The sequence below is a fragment of the Doryrhamphus excisus genome, chromosome 5 (genome assembly GCF_030265055.1).
Source record: "Doryrhamphus excisus isolate RoL2022-K1 chromosome 5, RoL_Dexc_1.0, whole genome shotgun sequence".
Classification (NCBI taxonomy): Eukaryota; Metazoa; Chordata; class Actinopteri; order Syngnathiformes; family Syngnathidae; genus Doryrhamphus; species Doryrhamphus excisus.
The window spans coordinates 5534786-5555643 of NC_080470.1; the positions used below are offsets into that span (position 1 = coordinate 5534786).

Below are 20858 nucleotides of genomic sequence, written 5' to 3' on the forward strand. Positions count from 1 at the left end.
GACTAGTCCTGTCTGGCAAGTAAAACAAGACAGATTTTTATGACTATTTACTAGATAAACTCCAGCATACCAACTCCCCTGCGAGTATAAGCGGCATAGAAAATGGATGAATTGGATGAACTATTTTCTACAATGTCTCTGCAGTAAGCAGCGCTTGCTAGGCAGCCTTGCCCGGGGTAAAAACAACATTAAAAGTAAGTGTAGTAGCAGAGGAATGAGAATTACAGTTTAAACACACTGTAAGATGGAGAAAAAACAAAATGAAATTCTAGAACAAGACAGGTACATATCGGGAGAACCTGTGTAAAAGTAAGTAAATCAAGTATTATAAGAATCTATTTTCGGGGTCATTGGGTTAATATAGCTCAACACCACTGGGGCTTCACCTTTGCGACATGATTCTTGATCGTGATTACCGAGTCTTCAAAAGGTTATATTGCAGTGAATGATAAATGACCTTCATTAACAGTAGGATGCGCACTTCTAGTCTCCTGACCGCTCAAGGCGCTTCGCTACAGTCCCACAGTGATGGGAATTTAAGATGCGAGCTAAAGGAAACACCATTGGAGCCAGAATGTCCTCTGACTAAACAATGAGGTGTGTCTCTAAGACATGGTCACTGGCCCTGCTGTAGATACAGTTAGTGAAGTCCATCTTTATCGTATTTATAATCTCAGAGAGCCATCAGGCAGGTGAGACATACTGCATCTTTTATCGCTTAAAAGAAGTGGTAAACAATTTAGAATCAGCATTAAAGCATTTTGACAGCTACTGCTTTAAACTTTTCAAACACAGTAGGTTACTTACACATACAATATTGCGTAATAGGTGATAACTAGTAAGCAGAACTGACAACTGAAGTTAATAAAGCAGGGGTCTCAAACACGCGGCCCGCGGGCCAAATGTGGCCCGCAGGACACTAGTTTGAGGCCCCCGCCTTGATATGAAAGTTTAATGTTAGTGCGGCCCGCACAAGTTTGATATGGATGCTGTATGGTATCATGTACCCAGAAAAAATTATTACGTTTGATTAATGTTCATGTTAAAGGTTAAATAACTGTTAATAGTTATCCTCCCTATCCGTGTGGAAGTGGTAAGTTTTTGGCTATTTAAGTTTAAAGGAAATAACTTGAAGGCTACCGTTTAGGTCGCTAGCTCTCTAGTTTGCGAGTTAGCATGTGTCTCAAGACCCTGCAGTTGCGCAATATGTTGTAAATAAAAAGAGTATAAATGTGACTATAGTCGTGTTTTGTCATGTCTACAGGGCTCTAATAATGCTTAGTTAATTTTAATCAGAAAAAAATAATTTGTCTACTCACCAACTATATGTGGTTTCTTAAGTTTTTATTATTTGCCGTTTTATTATTATTATAATTATTTATTTATTACTGATTGACTGATTTTGTTTATTCTTGATTTGTTTATTTATTTTTCATCTTATTTTGTGTAGAAAAATAAAAATTAAGATATTTGAGAACAGTGCAATGTTTTATCAGAGCTTTTCTTGTAGAAAATTGGAACCAAAGCGACGTTTTTTTAATTTTTTTGTTTTTAATAAATTGTTTTTTTTGTTTTTTTTTGGAAAACCTGATGCGGCCCAGTCTCACCCAGACCCGAGCTCCAGTGGCCCCCAAGTAAATTGAGTTTGAGACCTCTGTAATAAAGTATATCCATCTATTGAACATGTAAGATATCATGATATATTTGATGACTCGATGATGGATGTATGGCGGATTGAATGGATGGCTGGCTTGTCTCCTCTGTTTGGAGCGAGGTCTTAACCTTGGTTATGCTATCTTAGCTTTCATTTCCAGGTGATCCTGACTTAGGATGCACATACAGCAATGATCTTCGTGGGACCACTGGGCAGATAGAGGTTCTTTGAACCTAAAACAAAATTGGGACAGCCTCTGGGTGCATATGAGCCTGCTTGTGATCCATACTCCATTACATTCCACCTACGCACACAGTGAGAGCAGTCAAAGGATTGTAAATGAAGGAGGATGTAATAGGAAAAACCTCAACACGAGAGGCTACAGACACCTCTAAAGAATAAAGAAGCAAAATCCCACAGCAGCTATTTTTCATGTGGGTGGACTCCTCTTGCTTCTCTTTGGTCTGCTATTAAATGATAGAGTAGAGGTTGCATTCATTGTGCACCAAGCAGCACTATTTTCATGTGGGTATCGTTTACATCAATTTTATTCTCTGCTCACCTTTTTGCTTTCCACCCAGAATGGCAAACACAAATACACAAAAAGACACACAGACACGCAACCCTTCTGTGCCCTGCCATAAAACACCAACAAACATATCCCTCGCGGGCATCGATCCTGCGGCGGCTTTCTGTAATGTAACATAGCAGCGCAAGTGATGTGAAAAGAGCAACAGGTCCCCCGAGCCCACGGGAGTCTCTCAGAGTACAGTCTTCTCTCTTCGTCTGACTGGCTGTCTCCATGTTTCTGTTTAGCCCACTTTCTCCCAGAGCGCCTAAGCTACTTGCAAACACAGACACTGCAGAGAAATAATTTGAAGCCAGATCAGTGAAAAGCTCTCAAGATAAAGTAAATAATCAGTTCTTGACTACCACGACGCACAAATCCTTACCAGGGAAACAATATAGCGCTATCTCAGAATAGCGTTTACGGATAGGTCAGGTACACCTTGGACGAATCACAAGACTTATCAATATAGAGCCAAACAACCATTTACTCGAATTTGTTTGATCATCTCAAACATCCAACCACTTTTTATGCTGCCTATCCTCGTTAGGGTCGCAGGGGTCTTCTGGAGTCCGGATTGGTAACCAACCAATCATTCAACCTCACATTCACACCTACGGACAATGTAGAGTCCAGAACAAAAAATGCATGTTTCCAGGTGATTCCAAAAACATGCATGTTTTTTTTAATGTGGGAAGAAACTAGGGATGGCGAGATGAAGCCCCATGAGACTTCGAACCATTTCAGTCAACTGGTTTGAGAATGGATTCATTTCTTGAAGCTTGATGTGCACACAAAACCACCTGCTGGCCTTGGATACAATTACAGGCGGATGTATCTTCATGTGTGATGCATTGAATGCTGATCTGTTTTGGCTCTTGGAAATGATTATGTACTACAAAAAAATGTATAACCAAATGATTAATCTACAAAGTGTAAGATAAAATATACATTCATTCATTTTCTACCGCTTTTCCTCATAGGCGGCAGCCTATCCCAGCTGTGTTCGGGCGTGAGGCGGGGTACACCCTGGACTGGTGGCCAGACAATCACAGGGCACATATAGACAAACAACCATTCACACTCACATTCATACCTATGGACAATTTGGAGTCGCCAATTAACCTAGCATGTTTTTGGAATGTGGGAGGAAACTGGAGTACCCGGAGAAAACCCACCTTGCACGGGGAGAACATGCAAACTCCACACAGAGATGGCCGAGGGTGGAATTGAACCCTGGTCTCCGAGCTGTGAGGTCTGCGTGCCAACCACTAGACCGCCGTGCCGCCCGATAAAATATACAGTATATATAAAATACTGAATGTTTTCTTGTCCATAAATGCCATGTATCATGTGATATGGCTAGCTTCATCATGGTTGTGTTGGTAATACTGTAATATGTTAATATTATAATGTAGTACTATTAACCTTACCATGGACGGGTGAAGGTCCAGTTTAATCTTTTTGTTCATGAAAGGCACGTTAATGCCTGAACATGGATGAGGTGTTATTATTGTACCCCAACTTCTTGAAACACAATAAGCACTTCACCTCTCGCTGACTGATCAAGTCAAAATGTTTCCACACAATTTCCTCATTCTAGCTGGCTCCATATCTTCTCTCTCTGAACTCCAAACTAACATAACCGTATAGTAACCAAACCATCGACAACCATTATCCATTCCCGATCTCCTGACTGCGTGGCCAACGTGCAAACAACTCATCGACCGTGTAAAACAATAATGAATCAGGAAAGGGGAGAACACTTCACATCGTTGTATATGGAATGTCCATCCATACAATTGTAGATGAGTCTTTGAGGAAGACTGAACTGAACAACGTTATTGTTTTATTACAACCACCTGATCCAATGAGGATCAAAAATGTGGCTCCGTTGTGTATGTGTGGCCCCCAGGTGCCTTTATGCATTCCCTACAATGTCTGGGCTTGCTTCTCGCTTCTTGAAAAGATGTTATCCTGAGGGGTCTGCTCTTAGACCTGGGTTAGGTAATTAGTCGACTCCCGGGAAGTCACAGATGTGCTTGGTTGGATTCAAGGTCTGGGAAGCAGGCAGGCCAATCCATCGCATCGGTACCTTCGTCATTCAGGAACTGCTGACACACTCCGATCATTGTCATGCATCAGGAGGAACCCAGGGCTCACTGCACCGCAAATGGTCTGACAATGGGTCTGAAGATCGCATCCTGGTAAAGAGAAACTCCAGCCAGCACATTGAAGTCTGTACGGCCCAGAGCACCAATGGAGAATCTGCCAGTCCTGGTGTTCTCTGGCAGTTACGTTGGACTGTACTGGCCCCGCTTGGGAATGTCGGGCCATCGTGCCACCCTCATTGAGTCCGTTTTTGACAGTTTGAGCAGAAACATGCATATTAATGATCTGTTGGAGGTTGATTCGTAGGGTTTTGTAGTGATCCTCTTGTTTGTCCTTCAAACGAGCAGACAGGTTGTTTTTCTACGGACCCCTCTACAGCTCCTGGTATCTTCTTTATGCTCTTCACATGCAGCCAAACCTCTTCCCACAGCGTGCATTCCTGTACCATTTTGGCAGAGCTGTACTACCCGGGCAAGTTATGTGGGTTGTAGACAAAACCTCTTGCTAGCTCTCGTGTGGAGGACACGGGCAAAATGCAGAAGTGACCAAAAATCATCAGCAATAAACCACAACAGAACCTAATTGCCTGTCATCTCCACCTGCTGTCTGTTCCATTTGCACAACAGGGGGGGAAATTGATTCCCAATCATTGTTGTTTCTGAACTGGACAGCTTGATATCCCAGAAGGGTGATATACTTGGAGTTATATTGTGATCTCTGTGTGTGGTTATATTCAGCACAAGTTTGTTGTGTTTTTTTTTTTGTTTTGTTTTTTTTGTTTTGTTAAATCGTCAAACGTTTAGAGTTGAATCATGCTGAAGAAAAAAGCCTGTTGACTTTAAATGAGATACATCCTATATACTACCCTTATACAATATTTAGCATATGTATGCAATGTGTGTTTAGTGTCCAATTTTGTGTTTGTGTTTTCTTAAATGAGTCATCAAATACAGATTCCGATATTACGAATGAAACAGAAACATATCAGCAGAGTGGATGTTTTTGGGAGTGCTAATTGAAAATTGCTATTGAGCTTTAAACAGTGGCGTGGGTGCAATGGTTAATTTTGATAGGTGTCTGTCATCTGTAATTATTTCTATTAAAAAAAAAAACAGCCATGTCCCTTCATTTCCAGATACAGCGCGCACTTCCTTGTTTTGCACTAATCATGCAACTATGAATTAATTTTAAAAAATTGTCTCCGACTATGGAGAAATTGTGTTTGTCATATTAAAATAATTCATTACATGTTGTTTGGCTTTTTTAACCAACCCTTATGAGTCAGGTGGCTAATCCAATAAACGTCCATCCAATAAAAGATACAATTTGAAAAAATGGGCGAGCAAAATATGATTAGGGTCTGACAATAGAGAAATTTGTGGTGTGATTTTAAAATATATGACATGTCAGAGCAATAGTAATTTATTGACGGTTCCTTGTATAAACAACTGGTCCCGTACGAACTCCCTGCGCCTTGAGACAGCAGTACGGGCACAGTGACGGGGAACTACCGCTGTAGCTTCGGAGACGAAAAGCCAACGTCCGGACAGGTCTGCATGGTGGTGTTGCATTCTGAAGATCGGATGGGGATATCGCTAATTTTAACCCTTGCATCTCAGTTGGGGGCATGGCAAAAATTGTCAAAATATACTCTTTATGTCGCAATAGAGATAACAAAACTAGGAAAAAAAATAGAAGCATAAACTGTTTGTTTTTTTCTTAATATTAGGTATTACATTAAGTATTACATGTAATAATTGCAATTCCACTCAATGAATGGAATACTTCTCTTGAAAGACACCAGAAAGTCACGCTATGTCAAAAGTGACAAATCACTCTCGTTTTGATATAACGAGAACTAACATGAAAGAAATAATTATGCCGTTCTTCAAGTGGACTTTCATGTGTAAGCTTTGAGGTGATTTTTCCCAAATGTCAGATAGGCTTTCATCACTTTTACCTTTAAATGATAGATCAAACGATGATCCACACAGGTTTTAATATTGGCACAACTCCCAGACGTCCCTCAACTATACACGTTCAAAACAAGGCAGAAAATCAATCATCATCTAGATCTTCATGAATTATTTTACACCTTGATTTTCTTCTGCTCATATAGGTCAGGTATATGAGAGGCAATAAAGCGATCATATCATCCCTGATTGCCCTTTGTGTCTACAGATAGAGATGAAAAGGAATAAAAAAGGCACTTATCCATCTTTCTCTGTGGCTGTTAAGGGAAAAGTTGTGAGGGAGACTTTGGAGTTTATGTACTTGAGAGAACAATTATTTTTCCCTCTGTGTTGAACTTCCATCCAGTTCTAATGGTGATTGTGCATGACACAGAAAAATATGATAATGGTTGGGCTGCAGACATCATTAAAAGTTTTGGATCGCAGTTAAGATGAAGACTTTGGTTCACAACTCTACTGTATATACTTTGTGGGACAGGTGAAAAAGCATGTCTTTTTTTTTTTAATTTCCAAATATTTCAGCTTTCTTCATGAGTAATCTTTGCAAATTTTCTTTTTGTCATATTATGACTTTAATCCCATTGTATTGTAATATTTTCCCCATCATAATTTCCCCAAAATTCGAACTTTTATTTAGTTTTTTTTTCATAATATCACAACTTTTAAAGATGTATGTGTTTTTGTCTTTAATATTTCAACTTTTTCGTTCCTGATCCTATCCATCCTGGTCACTCCCAATGAGAATCTCAGCATCCTCATCTCTGCTACCTCCAGTTCTGCTTCCTGTCTTTTCCTCAGTGGCGCTGTCTCTATGCCAAACAACAGCGCTGGTCTCACCATAGTTTTGTATACTGTTAGTAGTCATCAAATTAAAAATGTATTCTTGCAAAATTTAGACTTTATCTTGTTAGAATACAACTTTCTTCCCTTTATAGTTTTGACTTTATTCTCGAAAAATTACAGCTGTTTTTTTTACATTTTCCAACTATTTCAGTTGTTTTCTGTCAATTTTCTTCCACAATTATGACTTTATTCCCATGCTATTTTGACCATATTCTCATAAACTTAACATTTTTGTCTTAACATACCCTTTTGTGCAACCTACTTTTTCCAAAAAATACAACTTCATTTGTTGTTTTTCATAATGTTATGACTTCAAAAACATAAAGTCTTTCTTTAACATAGCAACTTTAAGACACTAAAATGACGTCAGTTTTCCTCATTGTTTTGTCCTCCATTGTTTGTGTTGACAGTGTGTATAAATGTATAAAGTAGAACCAAAGTTTGCACGCCACCTTCCTCATTTCTACAGACTCACCTGCGGCACAGTGCTCTTCATCGGCGCCATTCTCACAGTCTACTTCACCGTCGCATCGCCATGACAACGAGACACACTTGCTGGTGGTCCCGCCACAATCGAACTTCTCCGGTGGACAGGTCTGTCGGCCTGAATTGAGGGGTGGAGGTGAGGGTGGGGAGGTGGAGGAAAAGTCAGTCAATCAAATGGTCAGGTAAATCGGTTATCTTGCAGCTCAAATTGATTACCGCTGAAAGGTCTGTGTCTACAGAAGATTCTCTACAACAGAAGATCATCATTTAGACCAGGGGTCTCAAACACACGGCCCGCGGGCCAAATGTGGCCCGCAGGACACTAGTTTGAGGCCCCCGCCTTGATATGAAAGTTTAATGTTAGTGCGGCCCGCAAACGTTTGATATGGATGCTGTATGGTATCATGTACCCAGAAAAAATTATTACGTTTGATTAATGTTCATGTTAAAGGTTAAATAACTGTTAATAGTTATCCTCCCTATCCGTGTGGAAGTGGTAAGTTTTTGGCTTTTTTAAGTTTAAAGGAAATAACTCGGAGGCTACCGTTTAGGTCGCTAGCTCTCTAGTTTGCGAGTTAGCATGTGTCTCAAGACCCTGCAGTTGAGCAATATGTTGTAAATAAAAAGAGTATAAATGTGACTATAGTCGTGTTTTGTCATGTCTACAGGGCTCTAATAATGCTTTGTTCATTTTAATCTGAAAAAAATAATTTGTCTACCCACCAACTATATGTGTTTATTAAGTTTTTATTATTTGCTGTTTTATTATTATTATTATATTTATTTATTACTGACTGATTTTCATTATCCTTGATTTGTTTATTTATTTTTCATCTTATTTTGTGCAAAAAAATAAAAATTAAGCTATTTGAGAACAGTGGAATGTTTTATCAGTGCTTTTATTGTAGAAAATCGGAAACCAAAGCACTGAAAAAGTTTGTATATTTTTCTGTTTTTAATAAATGCGTTTTTTTTGGGTTTTTTTTTGAAAACCTGATGTGGCCCAGTCTCACCCAGACCCTAGCTCCAGTGGCCCCCAAGTAAATTGAGTTTGAGACCCCTGATGTAGACAAACCTACATTACAAATCCATGTCTCCAGAGATTAGGCTATATGCAATAGCATTGTGTTTATTGCGCTATTACACCAGTGTAATAGTGGGTGGCCGTTTTATTAAGAGACATCAGGCCTCTTTTTCACCTTGCTTGATTTGAATGAATGTCCATCAAAATAATTGCCTTTGAATGGAAATCAGTTGGGAATGTAGAAAACTCACTTTTCATAGTACCACAAACACACACACACACATATGCTAAATATGAATTATGTATCAATGACTTAACTGTAGGCAAAAGCCCATTACAGCAGATATGACCAATGTATCATGATACACACAAACACACGCACACACACACACACACTTTAAACCAACAGCACAAGTCCCCAGATAACAATGTAGCAGCACGCCAAACACAACTTCATCAATTATACATGATGACCACTCACATGCGTCTTTGAAAAAACAGTTGTGGCTGTTGAAAGCAAAAGGGTCAACCGTACCTATTAGATTTTTCTCTTTCATTCTTCATTCTTATTTTATTTATCTTTTTTCACCATTTTTCAAATACGTTTTCACTGTTATGAGCTTAGTTTGAAAAGAAGTCAGTTTACTCCTAGCGTTGCTCTAAAGAGCTATTCTCCGATGACCACTTCAACCACGACTAGTACGCTCTTCTGTGAGCATCTTGGAAATGCATGTATTTTTCCCAGTGTTTTCTTTAATCATAAAAAGGCCACTAACAGCAGACATCCTTCTGTGAATCTCTCTACAGAGAGAGGAAATGGGCGAGCACGGGCAAGGTTATCGCCACTCAGGGGGCTGAATGGATGGTGTTTGTATGTTGTGTATGTTGTGTATGTTGTTTGGCTTGCACAACCACTCACAAAATACATGTGCACCTCACAGAAGTGCCATCCAATTTATCTAAATGTGATCTAAAGGCAACTGCAAAAAAGACAATTTGTTCTTATTAGGGATGTTCTGATCAATCGACCACAGATCGTTTTTGACTGATCGAAGAATTCTGGGTCCCATTAGAAAAAAACAAAACAAAATGGGCCCCCATTCCTATTTTTTGTGGGGTCAGTTGAAATTCCCAATCTATACCATCATAAATCGATACCATGTGATTGGTATCACCGCATCACTAGTTCTTACTGCTATCAAAAGTCTGTATCAATATATATGTGAGGAGTGATCATTCTGGGCTTCTTAGACTCAAATTGGAATCAACACAGCGAAAACAACAACAACAAAAAAAACTCTCTGTGGATTTCAGGCTATTATGTGTGAGTAGTTGTCACTTGCCTTTTAAACAACACAATTCAGCAGAATTTGGATGAGCTGCCCATCAACTCAACTCCACTCTGGAGTCCTCTGGTACAATAATATTCCCTAAAGTAAATAGAAAATAAATGTTGCATATTGTATATTTAAGTAATCCTATTCATAGAATACCGCCTGCAGAAAACAAAAATGGGGTCATGTAGGAGGGAGATTTACATTCATTTTAGTCCATATGAGGTAAAAAGCATGCAAGGCTCAACTCCCACGAGCTTTGAATTGCATTCTCTTTAAATATAAACATTGAAATTAAAACATTTATCAAATCTCTGACAAATTCCTACCATAATCAATGTATATATTATATACAACATATATTTCTCCGTGTCCTTGAACTGGGGTCTTGCAACATATACATATACATATACATATACATATACATATACATATACATATACATATACATATACATATACATATACATATACATATAGACAAACAACATTCACACTCACATTCATACCTACAGTATTACACCAATTAACCAGGTCTTCCCAATCACCTGACTGTGTGGCCAATATGCTAACCACTCAACCACCGTGTGGCCCTATAACAAAAACAATGCCCTTCATAATAGTAATGCTCATTCTTGATTTGCTTTGTCCGAGGGCCACTGAGTTAAGGAATTTACCAAAATATTCTCAACAATGAACACCACTTTTAACTCCATTAAGTAATGTACAATATACAGTACAAATATTATTGACATTGTTGGGCAATTTTGGGGAAAAAGATGTGGGAGATTTTAAATAAGTTTTCCCGGTTTTGAGGTCAAAAAACACATTGAACGCTTCAGGTCGAATGGCGTCTGTTTAAGTCAAACAAGAGCACAATGAAAAGTGGTTAGGGTTTGTTATTCTCCTCACACGGTCTGCCTAAGTGACTATAATGTGCAGGGTGTGTTGGGGTGGACTGAGCTCAGCGGCGTATGCTAATGCACTTTTGATTAACTACCTTCTTAATTTCCCTTCACAAGGAGGGAGGGGATTGGTGCATTTCAGCATGACACTGCGGCCGCTCTCCTGCAGCCTCCTTGGCATCTTAGCTAGCCTCACCGCTGATTGATTTAGACAGTTCATAGCCTCGCAGGCTAATGCACAGATAATTTATTTAACATGAGGTGTGTGTTTGAGGCTGGCAGGTAATATACGTTGCCCTTGACTCACGATCTGTCACAGTGCGACACACTGTCAAAGGGAAAGGAACAGGGGAGGAATATATGTGACAATTTAACACATGATAAATGGATGAAAGCGTACAAATGATTTACTCGCCTTTACTATCACAGATGACTGTAGTTCTATCAACTACATGACAATAAACTTCATGAAAGAGTGTGGTGTCTGGAGGTTAACTCAAATATTTTAGTGCAACTTTGCTTTCGGAAATAATCTTTATGAGGACAAAAATTATGGAAATTTGTGTGTTCGTCAATGAGTCATAAAAGACTACACATGTATGGTTTAGTCCAGTATTTGCTGCCGTGATGTACTGCGGTGGCTCAGATTGTCATTGTGATGCTTGTTAACCTCATTTATGAGCTTTGGTATTATTTTAAAAGGCTTGTTAAGGTAGATGGGGGGTCGTAATTGCGTATATTTTTTTGCCATGGTACTTTCTTTGCATGCAGCATAAATTGGGTAGCCTGTAATTATATAGCGTGGATTAACAGTTTGAAAATTAATTTTTAACACAGCCATCTTTGAATACTTTCACATAAAACTACCATCCATGTTTATTACAGCAGGTTTTTTTCCCCACCTCCAACCGAGATACTTAAAGCGTCATTTCACACGAGGGTTAATAGCTGTCAGCTTAATAAATGGATTGAACAATTCACCACACGGTCTGGTGATTCTAATGTCACAGATCAGTGATGTTTTTGAAAAACATATGGTGTTAGTATCCAAAGCAATGTATCGCTACTAGGGGTGTGAAATTATTTCGAAAAATTAATCAGATTAATCAAAAATTTAAGTAATTAATCATGATTAATCACCATTCACAACTATGTCTGAAATATGCCAATTTTCACTGTATTTAATGAATAGAAAGTAGGGGTGTCAATCGATTAAAATATTTGATAGTGATTAAGTGCACTTGGTCTATAGTTAACTCACAATTAATCGCAGATATAATAAGTTGGGGAAATCTATTTGTGGTCAACGATTTGAACGATAATTACACCAAATTTTATGTAAAAGGATATTAATTTCAGAACTAGGGGCATTTAAAACAATACAGTCAGCAAGCATATTTTTTGTAAAAAAAAAACTTTTCTTTATTATTAGCATATTAGCTCTTAAACTTGCTCACAAACGTTCAGCAAATACAAAATGTGAGCGAGTGAGACCTCTCACACTGACACAAACATTTTTTTTTTTGTTACAGTGTCACCTCAAAATAAGATTTGTTTATTTATGATACTGGTTTCAAATTCTAAATGTTTTCCGAGTAAAAAAGCCTATTTAGAAACGTTCAGAAACAAATTAAGGTTTTGCCACGATGCACCTTTCCTTCATGAAATGTACCAATGAAAATATTACCTTTACTGACTCGTCTCGACATAAATAAGCAGCGGCTCTACTCTGAGCTTCTCCAGGATGGCCGAGGTCCTCACCCTAAATCTTAGGGTTAGCCTAGCCACCCATCCGAGGAAACTCATTTTGGCCCGCTTGCATCCATGATCTTGCTCTTTCAGTCACTATGCAAAGCTCATGATCATAGGTGAGTAGTACGTAGGAACGTAGATAGACCGGTAAATCGAGACCTTTGCCTTCCAGCTCAGCTCTTTCTTCACCACAACAGCCCAGTACAGCGACCACATTACGCTAGATGTGGTTCATCCTCGTGAACAACATCCACAAGGATACCTCAGTCCCGACCCTCCCAAAAACACTACTCTGTATATTCAATCCATGCCTTTGGGTTGTGACAACTATAGACCACTGTGCATAACACGAAGGCAATTAACAGAAATGTCCTGCCTTGAATGTTGCTGTGTCACCCTTCTTTTGTCCTTCTGATGCGAAATCCAATTTACCCAAAGTGCGTATGTGGCTAGTATCAGATTAAATTTTAAATTAAGGTTACTGTTGATTAGTGGCTTTCATTGGAACACTGATCCCCATTTATTAACATTCTGTTTTAAGTAGATTGAGAGTGTGGTTGAAAGTGAAGTCATCAAAGTCAGAACAGAGAAATGACTCAGGTGCAGAAAAAAAAAGGATGAATAAAAGTTTGGTAAGAAGCCGACATAGAGATACCGTCATCGGAAATCCTATCCAAAAATTGTTGATGCAGTTGAGGTTGGGGCTATAGCAGCAGGTACTGAAATATGATGTATCACGAAAGCCCTGTTTCCATCAAGCTTTAGAGCTCTAGGATCTTTGTGGCGCTCAAGGGTGGGTGAAAGAGGCATAGTGGTATTGGATAATGTGGAACCATTAGTGGAGTTTAGACCAGGGGTCTGTCAGTGCCTCTGGGGGGGGGGGGGGGGGGGGAGCACAGCGCAGCTCATCACTTTTTGCCGATGGCTTGTGCCGCGTTTCAACCAATAAACTTGAAAGCCCAAATCTCAGTTCACTTCCTCTCTGGATTGTTTCCAAAAGAAGCACTGGGGGTCATGAACATTAATATGTGTCAACAAATTATACTGAACACATAAACAAGTGCATGTGTCGGGGTCAAGTAGTCCCCATATTATCTTCTAAACTTCAAAGTACTGTAGTTGCTGGCAGCATAAATAGAGCTACAATACAACATTTGCTTCAGGGTCAGTGGATAATAAATTACTGTTGTTTTTATTTGATAAATAAAACTATAATTTACAACTAAAATGAATCTGATGTCTGGAAAGCCAAATGGAATATCTGAAAGTACCAATTTTTCCATGTACTGTGTTACTGGATACCATTTAGGCTTTGTCCATAATTGGTTGTCACCCAAATTTGAGGTTGTGGTTTACTTGACTAATGAAACACATAGTGTTGTAACATTTCTATTTGCACGTATTTGTTCTATATGGTGAAACAAGCATTTTACATGATTAATATGATCAAAGACACATGATAAATCAAATAACACAAGACAACAATATACGTCAATGAATCCCAGAGATGGTCAGTCTACAAGGAATTGACAAAGGGATGACCTTCAATGTTGACATAGGAATCATTTTTCATCATGCATAATTAATGATTCAAATATCACACGCACACACACACACACACACACACACATGTAATGCCTGTTGGGATTCATGTCACACTTTTTATTCACAACCAGTCATCCCTCAGCAGAAAATATATGAATATATAATATATATAATATATGAATACAGCCTATTGCTGTTTTAGTCAAAAAGTATCCATCAACAAGAAAGTTTAAATTAAGCATTAAAATAGCTAAATACACTAAAATAAAAATACGAGACATACACAGATACTGAGGTTCTCTTTGGGAGTGACCAGGATAGATAGGATCAGGAACGAGTACATCAGAGGGACATTACATGTTAGAGGCCTTGGAGATAAAGTCAGAGAGGCCAGACTGAGATGGTTGGGACATGTCCAGAGGGGAGATAGTGAATATATTGGTAGAAGGATGCTGCGTTTAGAGCTGCCTGGTAGGAGGCGTAGACGAAGACCAGAGAGGAGGTTTATGGATGTAGTGAAGGAGGACATGAGGGTAGTTGGTGTGAGAGAGACAGATGCAGAAGACAGGGTTGGATGGAACCCTGAAGAGACAGAAGAAGTTTACGAGAACTTCCTGTATACAAGGCTAGTTATTGCATGGACATTTATTCCCGCAAGCGCAGTTTCCACAGCCAGAGCGGACTCTCCGGAGTACCTACTGGAGTCAGTGTGAGTGGCACTTTGTGGCAAGACGGATTGGGTCAGTACCGCAGGATCCAGTGTGAGCGAGGCTGAAGACATAATAATTCCTAATTACAATCTCTAATAAAAACACAGGCTACCGTTGCTGCAGGAACCTGAACCCCCCGGGATCATAAAGTCAATCACATGAAGTTGTTACTCTGAGTTTCCTTAACTCACGATTTTTCTTGGTTGATCTTATGACTCATGATCACGGTGAATGTGCATGCCGAAGTGTCTGTGTGTCTGAATAAGAAAGAGAGAGAGAGACAGAAAGAGAGAGAGAGAGAGGCCACCCGGGAAATTATGCTTGCCACTTGCCTCAAGCATGAAATTGAAACCAGACAATGCAACTCACCATATCCTTCCCGTGTATATTTAAAAATAATTCATTAACACAACCTTTTGCCTCATGCTTTAAATGCTCACCTTCCTATTGCCCCCGTGCAAGGATGGAAAACTCACTTTAGTACACATCGGAAGAAATACAAGTTCACTGGTTACTAACCCACAACACAAAACTCTCCCCTGATGTTGAAACTATTGAAAATAATTAAACAAGAGTTTATGTTATTTATTTCATGCATTTCTAAATGTCACGAGTCATGCATTTGTGGAAAATCCAATTGTATTGCCCTGCTGTTGAACTTGGAGAGTTATGCTACGGAAAAGCCTCTAACCATGAATACATGCATAAATACATACATATACACTGTCTACTTGTTATATTTCTGACCACATTAACAAGACCATGGGGGATTTTTAGAAAGACAACTGCAAATTTCTACCAAGGGAGCACCAGTTTAATAAGTATTGAGCGGTGGCATATCTACACCACACCAGCCTACCCATCCCATTCATAACTGATCCAATTGCATTGTTACTGAAATACATTGACACTGAATTGATACAATTCCCACAAACTGCTGTGAAGGTAAATGTGCATTAATTTAAATGAGCTTCCTGAAATGAATCCAGATGATAGTGATGCTTAACACCAAGACAGTACAGAAGTGTGTACTGTATGGCCATAAATACATAAATACAAATGGACTAGGCGTGATCTGATGGGGGTTTTATGCTGCTGATTCCGATACCATGCATGATTGAGATCAACCGATAACGATACTGCTCAAGTGGATGAACTGTACATTTTTCAATCTATTTATGATGAGTGCTATTTGCCAGGGGTACCGTATGGGGGGGATTTCAAGAGAACATATATCACTTTTGATGGAGCTCCGGTAAGACTTCCAGGTATATCGTGGTACTTCAAGTGACAAAGCAGCCAGCGGAACCTGGTGTCTTCCACCACGGAGAAAGGCTCGTTGTCTATTAAACGATTTTTGTACACGTGTTTGTTCTTCAAATGCCGTATTAAATCAAAGTTATTTAACATGCTACCCACGGAAACTTTACATTGCTTACAAACAGTATATGTGTTGCACACGGCAGACATGTTTGTTTGGGTTTGCGGTTGCACTTCTGTGCAGTGTGAAGGAAAGGTGCAGGGGGAAGTATACCAGCCATACAGAGCAGGAAGAACACACTTAGCATTTAGCTCTGCACACCACCCCCTCTGTGTGCAAAGTGCCTGTGCGAAGTAAAGTGATGATGAGATGACTTTCCATTAAGAGTCGTACATGATGAATATAAAACACCTCCCATATTATACAGTGCTCAATGTTTGAAAAGTTTCTTCTTCAAAACAAAAGTTTTGAAGAACAGAAAATCTCAAGGGTGTTTCCGTGTCAGCTCAATACGAGAGTGAACAAGGTCATCTGAGTGTATGGTGTTGCAATTCTATAATCTTGAACTTCTGTTTACCGAAAAACTCAGTTGGCGAGAAGGGCTGAGGTTAATCCCCGTGTAGAATTTGGCAACGCTGAATGAACACAAATGCACGGTAGAAAAAAATATCTGTAACACTGCGAATGAGCACTGATTGTCAAACTGGAGAAGCGTGGAAAAAAAATCAGTTTATGACATTCATTCATTCATTTTTTATCGCTTATCCTCACGAGGGTCGCTGGCATGCTGGAGCCTATCCCAGCTGTTTTTTGGGCGAGAGGCGGGGTACACCCTGGACTGCTCGCACATACTGCATAGACACATATAGACACCACACTCACATTCATACCTATGGACAATTTGGAGTCGCCAATTAACCTGTTCAAGTGTTTTTGGACATGCACAAGGAGAACATGCAAATTCCACACAGAGATGCCCCAGCAGGGAATTGAACCCGAATCTCCTAGCTGTAAGGCCTGCGTGCTAACCAATAAGCCACCCCTTTGTAATCTAATGAGAAAAATACATGATATTTGAATTTTATGAATAAACATTCATAGTTTATATAATAATAATATATACAATAATTATTTTTTTTATATTTTTAGTCATTTTACTAGCATAAATTTGACATATTAAGGAAAAAAAATATTTTAAAAAAAGTTGTACTATTAGGAGAAACAAACTAAACATAATATAGTAGTAATTTTGTGGAAAAGGTTAAAATATTATCAAAACAATAATGATGAAAGAAAACACAAAAAATCTAATATGTCAACAGTATTAACATCAACCCAAAGCTCTCTGCTTTTTCAGATGTGTAACTTCGTTGTCGATGCTGTTTTCAGAGACATTACCTTCGGTCTATAGTTAATCAGCAGTCAACCAGAGGTTTCAGGGATCAGCACATCGATTACCTCCCTGGCAAATCAATTTAATCAAAGCCTTTACTTAAGCTGAACTCAGATCACTAAGTGGTGATCGTACAGCGGAGTGGGCTGAAAGGACAGAGCAGAGGCTTTAATACAACATGGTGAGGTTATGGATGTTAAAGACGAGTTACAGACATGAAAATATATATGAATATATTGTGAAATGGCAGCAATGAGACCCGGTTGGTAATAATTACAACACAGACTGCTGCATACAAAACTGTGGTGAGACCAGCCATGTTGTTTGGTCTAGAGACAGTGCCCCTGAGAAAAAGACAGGAAGCAGAACTGGAGGTAGCAGAGTTGAGGATGCTCAGGTTCACATTGGGAGTGACCAGGATGGATAGGATCAGGAACGAGTACATCAGAGGGACATTACATGTCCTGGGAATATAGTGAATATATTATATAGTGAATATATTGATAGAAAGAAGACCAAAGAGCAGGTTTATGGATGTAGCGAAGGAGGACATACGTAGGGTAGTTGGTGTGAGAGAGACAGATGCAGAAGACAGGGTTGGATGGAGGAGATTGATTTGCTGTGGCGACCCCTGAAGGGAAAAGCCAAAAGAGTAAAGAAAAAGAAGACTTGGTTGACTTGAAATCTCAAGAATCTGGTTGCAAAATATGACTACAGTCAATTAAAACATCTTTGCAAGGGCATGTGAGTGACTTGCCCTTACTGTATACATCATTGACCATTTCTGTAATGATTATAAATCATTGAGGCTATCCTGTAGTCACCTGCGCCACAAATGTAATTTACTGTCATGCAGAAGCCATTGACGTTAATGAAGCTGTGCACAAGCAAACCCACACATACACAGCGTTTGCAAGTCATATTTATTATTTTGACAATCTTCAAAAGACTCTTTGATCACCTATTTAAGAATCATGCTAGTAAAATACAAGGGATGGCCTGTGGTCACATCCACATGAAGTTGGCTGATAAGACAGTTCAGCTTAGTTCTGTGACTTATCTTGGGTGAAAACACCGGTTGGATGAGATTAATTAAATGCATTGTATATAATTCACTGCTTCCTCTCACATCCCCAAAACATGCATTTTAGGTTAATTGGAGACCCTAAAACGTCCATAGGTGAGAAGGTGAGTATGATTGGTTGTTTGTCAATATGTGGATACTGAGCAATGCCCGCCTCTTGCCCTAAGTCAGCTGGGATAGGCTTCAGCTTACCTGTGACCCTAATGAGGACAAGCAGAATAGAAAATTGTAGGATGGCCTCTGTTGCCCTCCAAATGATAATCAACAAAATGTGAAGGCCATGCAATTGTAACACACACACACACAACCTATATCCTCATCGCTCTCACACTCATCACACCGCAGTGATGAATAACCTCTGACCAACGCTGAGGAGAAGCTTTAGAATTGCAGCGTTTTGACTTTCATTTTTCATAATTGAAGCAGTCAGCAGCTACAACAGATTTTAAATAAGACCGCAAGGGGTGACTTATTTGAAGACCTTGAATTGCATTAATGCACTATTATAAAGGCTATCAACATTGGTTACATTTGACTTGACCAGAACAAAGACAGGCAGATGACGCAGGTATGTGTACTGAGTATAAGTCCCATTGGGCCTTGAATTCTATAACCATGATTAAATGGAATAAAAGCAATGCATTCATAACACTGAAATATGATTTATTTGTGTGCAGGCCTTAAGCAATGCTCTCTGATATAAGAGGATCATAGTTTGTCACACAAAGATAAGATATGTCTTGATTAGTGCCACAGCAGTACACCGACACAGGGGTGTCAAAACGTTTTCCACCAGGAAGTTGTTAAGTATGTTCAGTATTGAACATGCTGGGCAGGTACATTCAAAATTAGTGAAGCTCAAATCAAATTCACCTGTAAAGTTCATTCAGTAGTACGCATTTCAGGTTGATGCGGAAATGTATCTAAAATATTCCTGACATATTATGATTAATTTGAAAATATTTCTGGACTGCACTCAGTAACAACCTTCATTTTGGCCGACGATCTCCTGTGTTTTGATGGACAGCCAATCAAATTCTCTGGCTCGAGGACGGTGACATTTTTTTGGGTTTCCCACTTGACTTTTTTGTTCCATGACCATCAGGATATTTTAAGACTTTAAAATGACTGATGTCCGAATGATGTCCAACCTCAGCAGCAATAACTGGTATGTCAGCAGCTAACAGAAATTCAGATTTTAATGGCAAACCTTTGATCAGCTGATGAGATGTTTCATTTAATGGTTGTTTGCAATAAATTGCTCACTCATTTTTGGTGTCTCGATCCCATTTCTTCTTTTAGAACCTCCTTAACTCCCAAAAGAGAAAAATGTAAATCCTTGCAATTTTTAACTGGCCTTAAAATTTTGATCAGGAATGTATTGGAACTTTTTCCCCAACCTAATTTTGATTATTTTAATTATTGTTATTATTTTTTTTACTTTTCACATATTTTTACTTTTAGTATAATACCATTTTTCATGGATATTTAAACTCTATTCAGTTATGTCATTTTTTTATCAAAAATGTAAAATTTAGATGAGGTTTAGGTTGTTTCTTATAACATGACTTGAAAAAAATAACTGTAATATTTCCCCTTTATTATACTAAAATTATGTTATTTTTCGTCATAATATTACAACTTTTTTGTTAGATTTTTTTTCATAATATTTTTACTTCATTCTGCTGATTTTTCCATTTTTGCTGTTGTTTTTCAATTTCAAAAATGGCCCCCTACCCACAATTTGGACACCGCTGACCAACAGTAATAATGTTACTGACTTGAAATTGTGTGGACAAACAAATGCACCCAAGGTAAAGAAATGATGGTGTAATTATGTTGGAATTATGTAACTATTAGTAGTTGTTATAGTTGTCATGAACAAACCATGTATGGAACAACTGGCAGGGTAGTGTGACCTCTGCACGAAAGGTATGAAGGCAGAAAAATGGAACATGCAACACAAACAACCTTGAGAGCTCTTCGTGCCGGAGGGACAGCATCTGTGTCTGTGTTGGTTAAACATTGTGCTTGTGTGCGCACGCATATGTCTGCTCATTTAAGCACAAACTGCAGTACAAAGAGCAGAAGTGACTTAATTGGCATTGGTGTCATTAAAAGTGAGGATGGTGTCTTTGTAACTGACTTTTGTTTTATTAACGTGAACAGAAACCTGTATCCATTATAGTATGGACTACCTGGCTCTACATTACAG

The 20858-nt window shown here is 38.9% G+C and overlaps 1 protein-coding gene across 4 annotated transcripts in view; it reads right to left on the minus strand.

The window, feature by feature from the left end:
* Nucleotides 1-20858, minus strand: part of lrp8 (low density lipoprotein receptor-related protein 8, apolipoprotein e receptor) — a 123886-nt gene that overhangs the window by 49192 nt on the left and 53836 nt on the right. For all 4 annotated transcript variants that reach the window (XM_058072224.1, XM_058072223.1, XM_058072222.1 and 1 more), the window contains exon 5: nt 7626-7754. In XM_058072224.1, coding sequence (XP_057928207.1) covers nt 7626-7754 — 129 coding nt within the window. The remainder of the gene's footprint in view (nt 1-7625; nt 7755-20858) is intronic.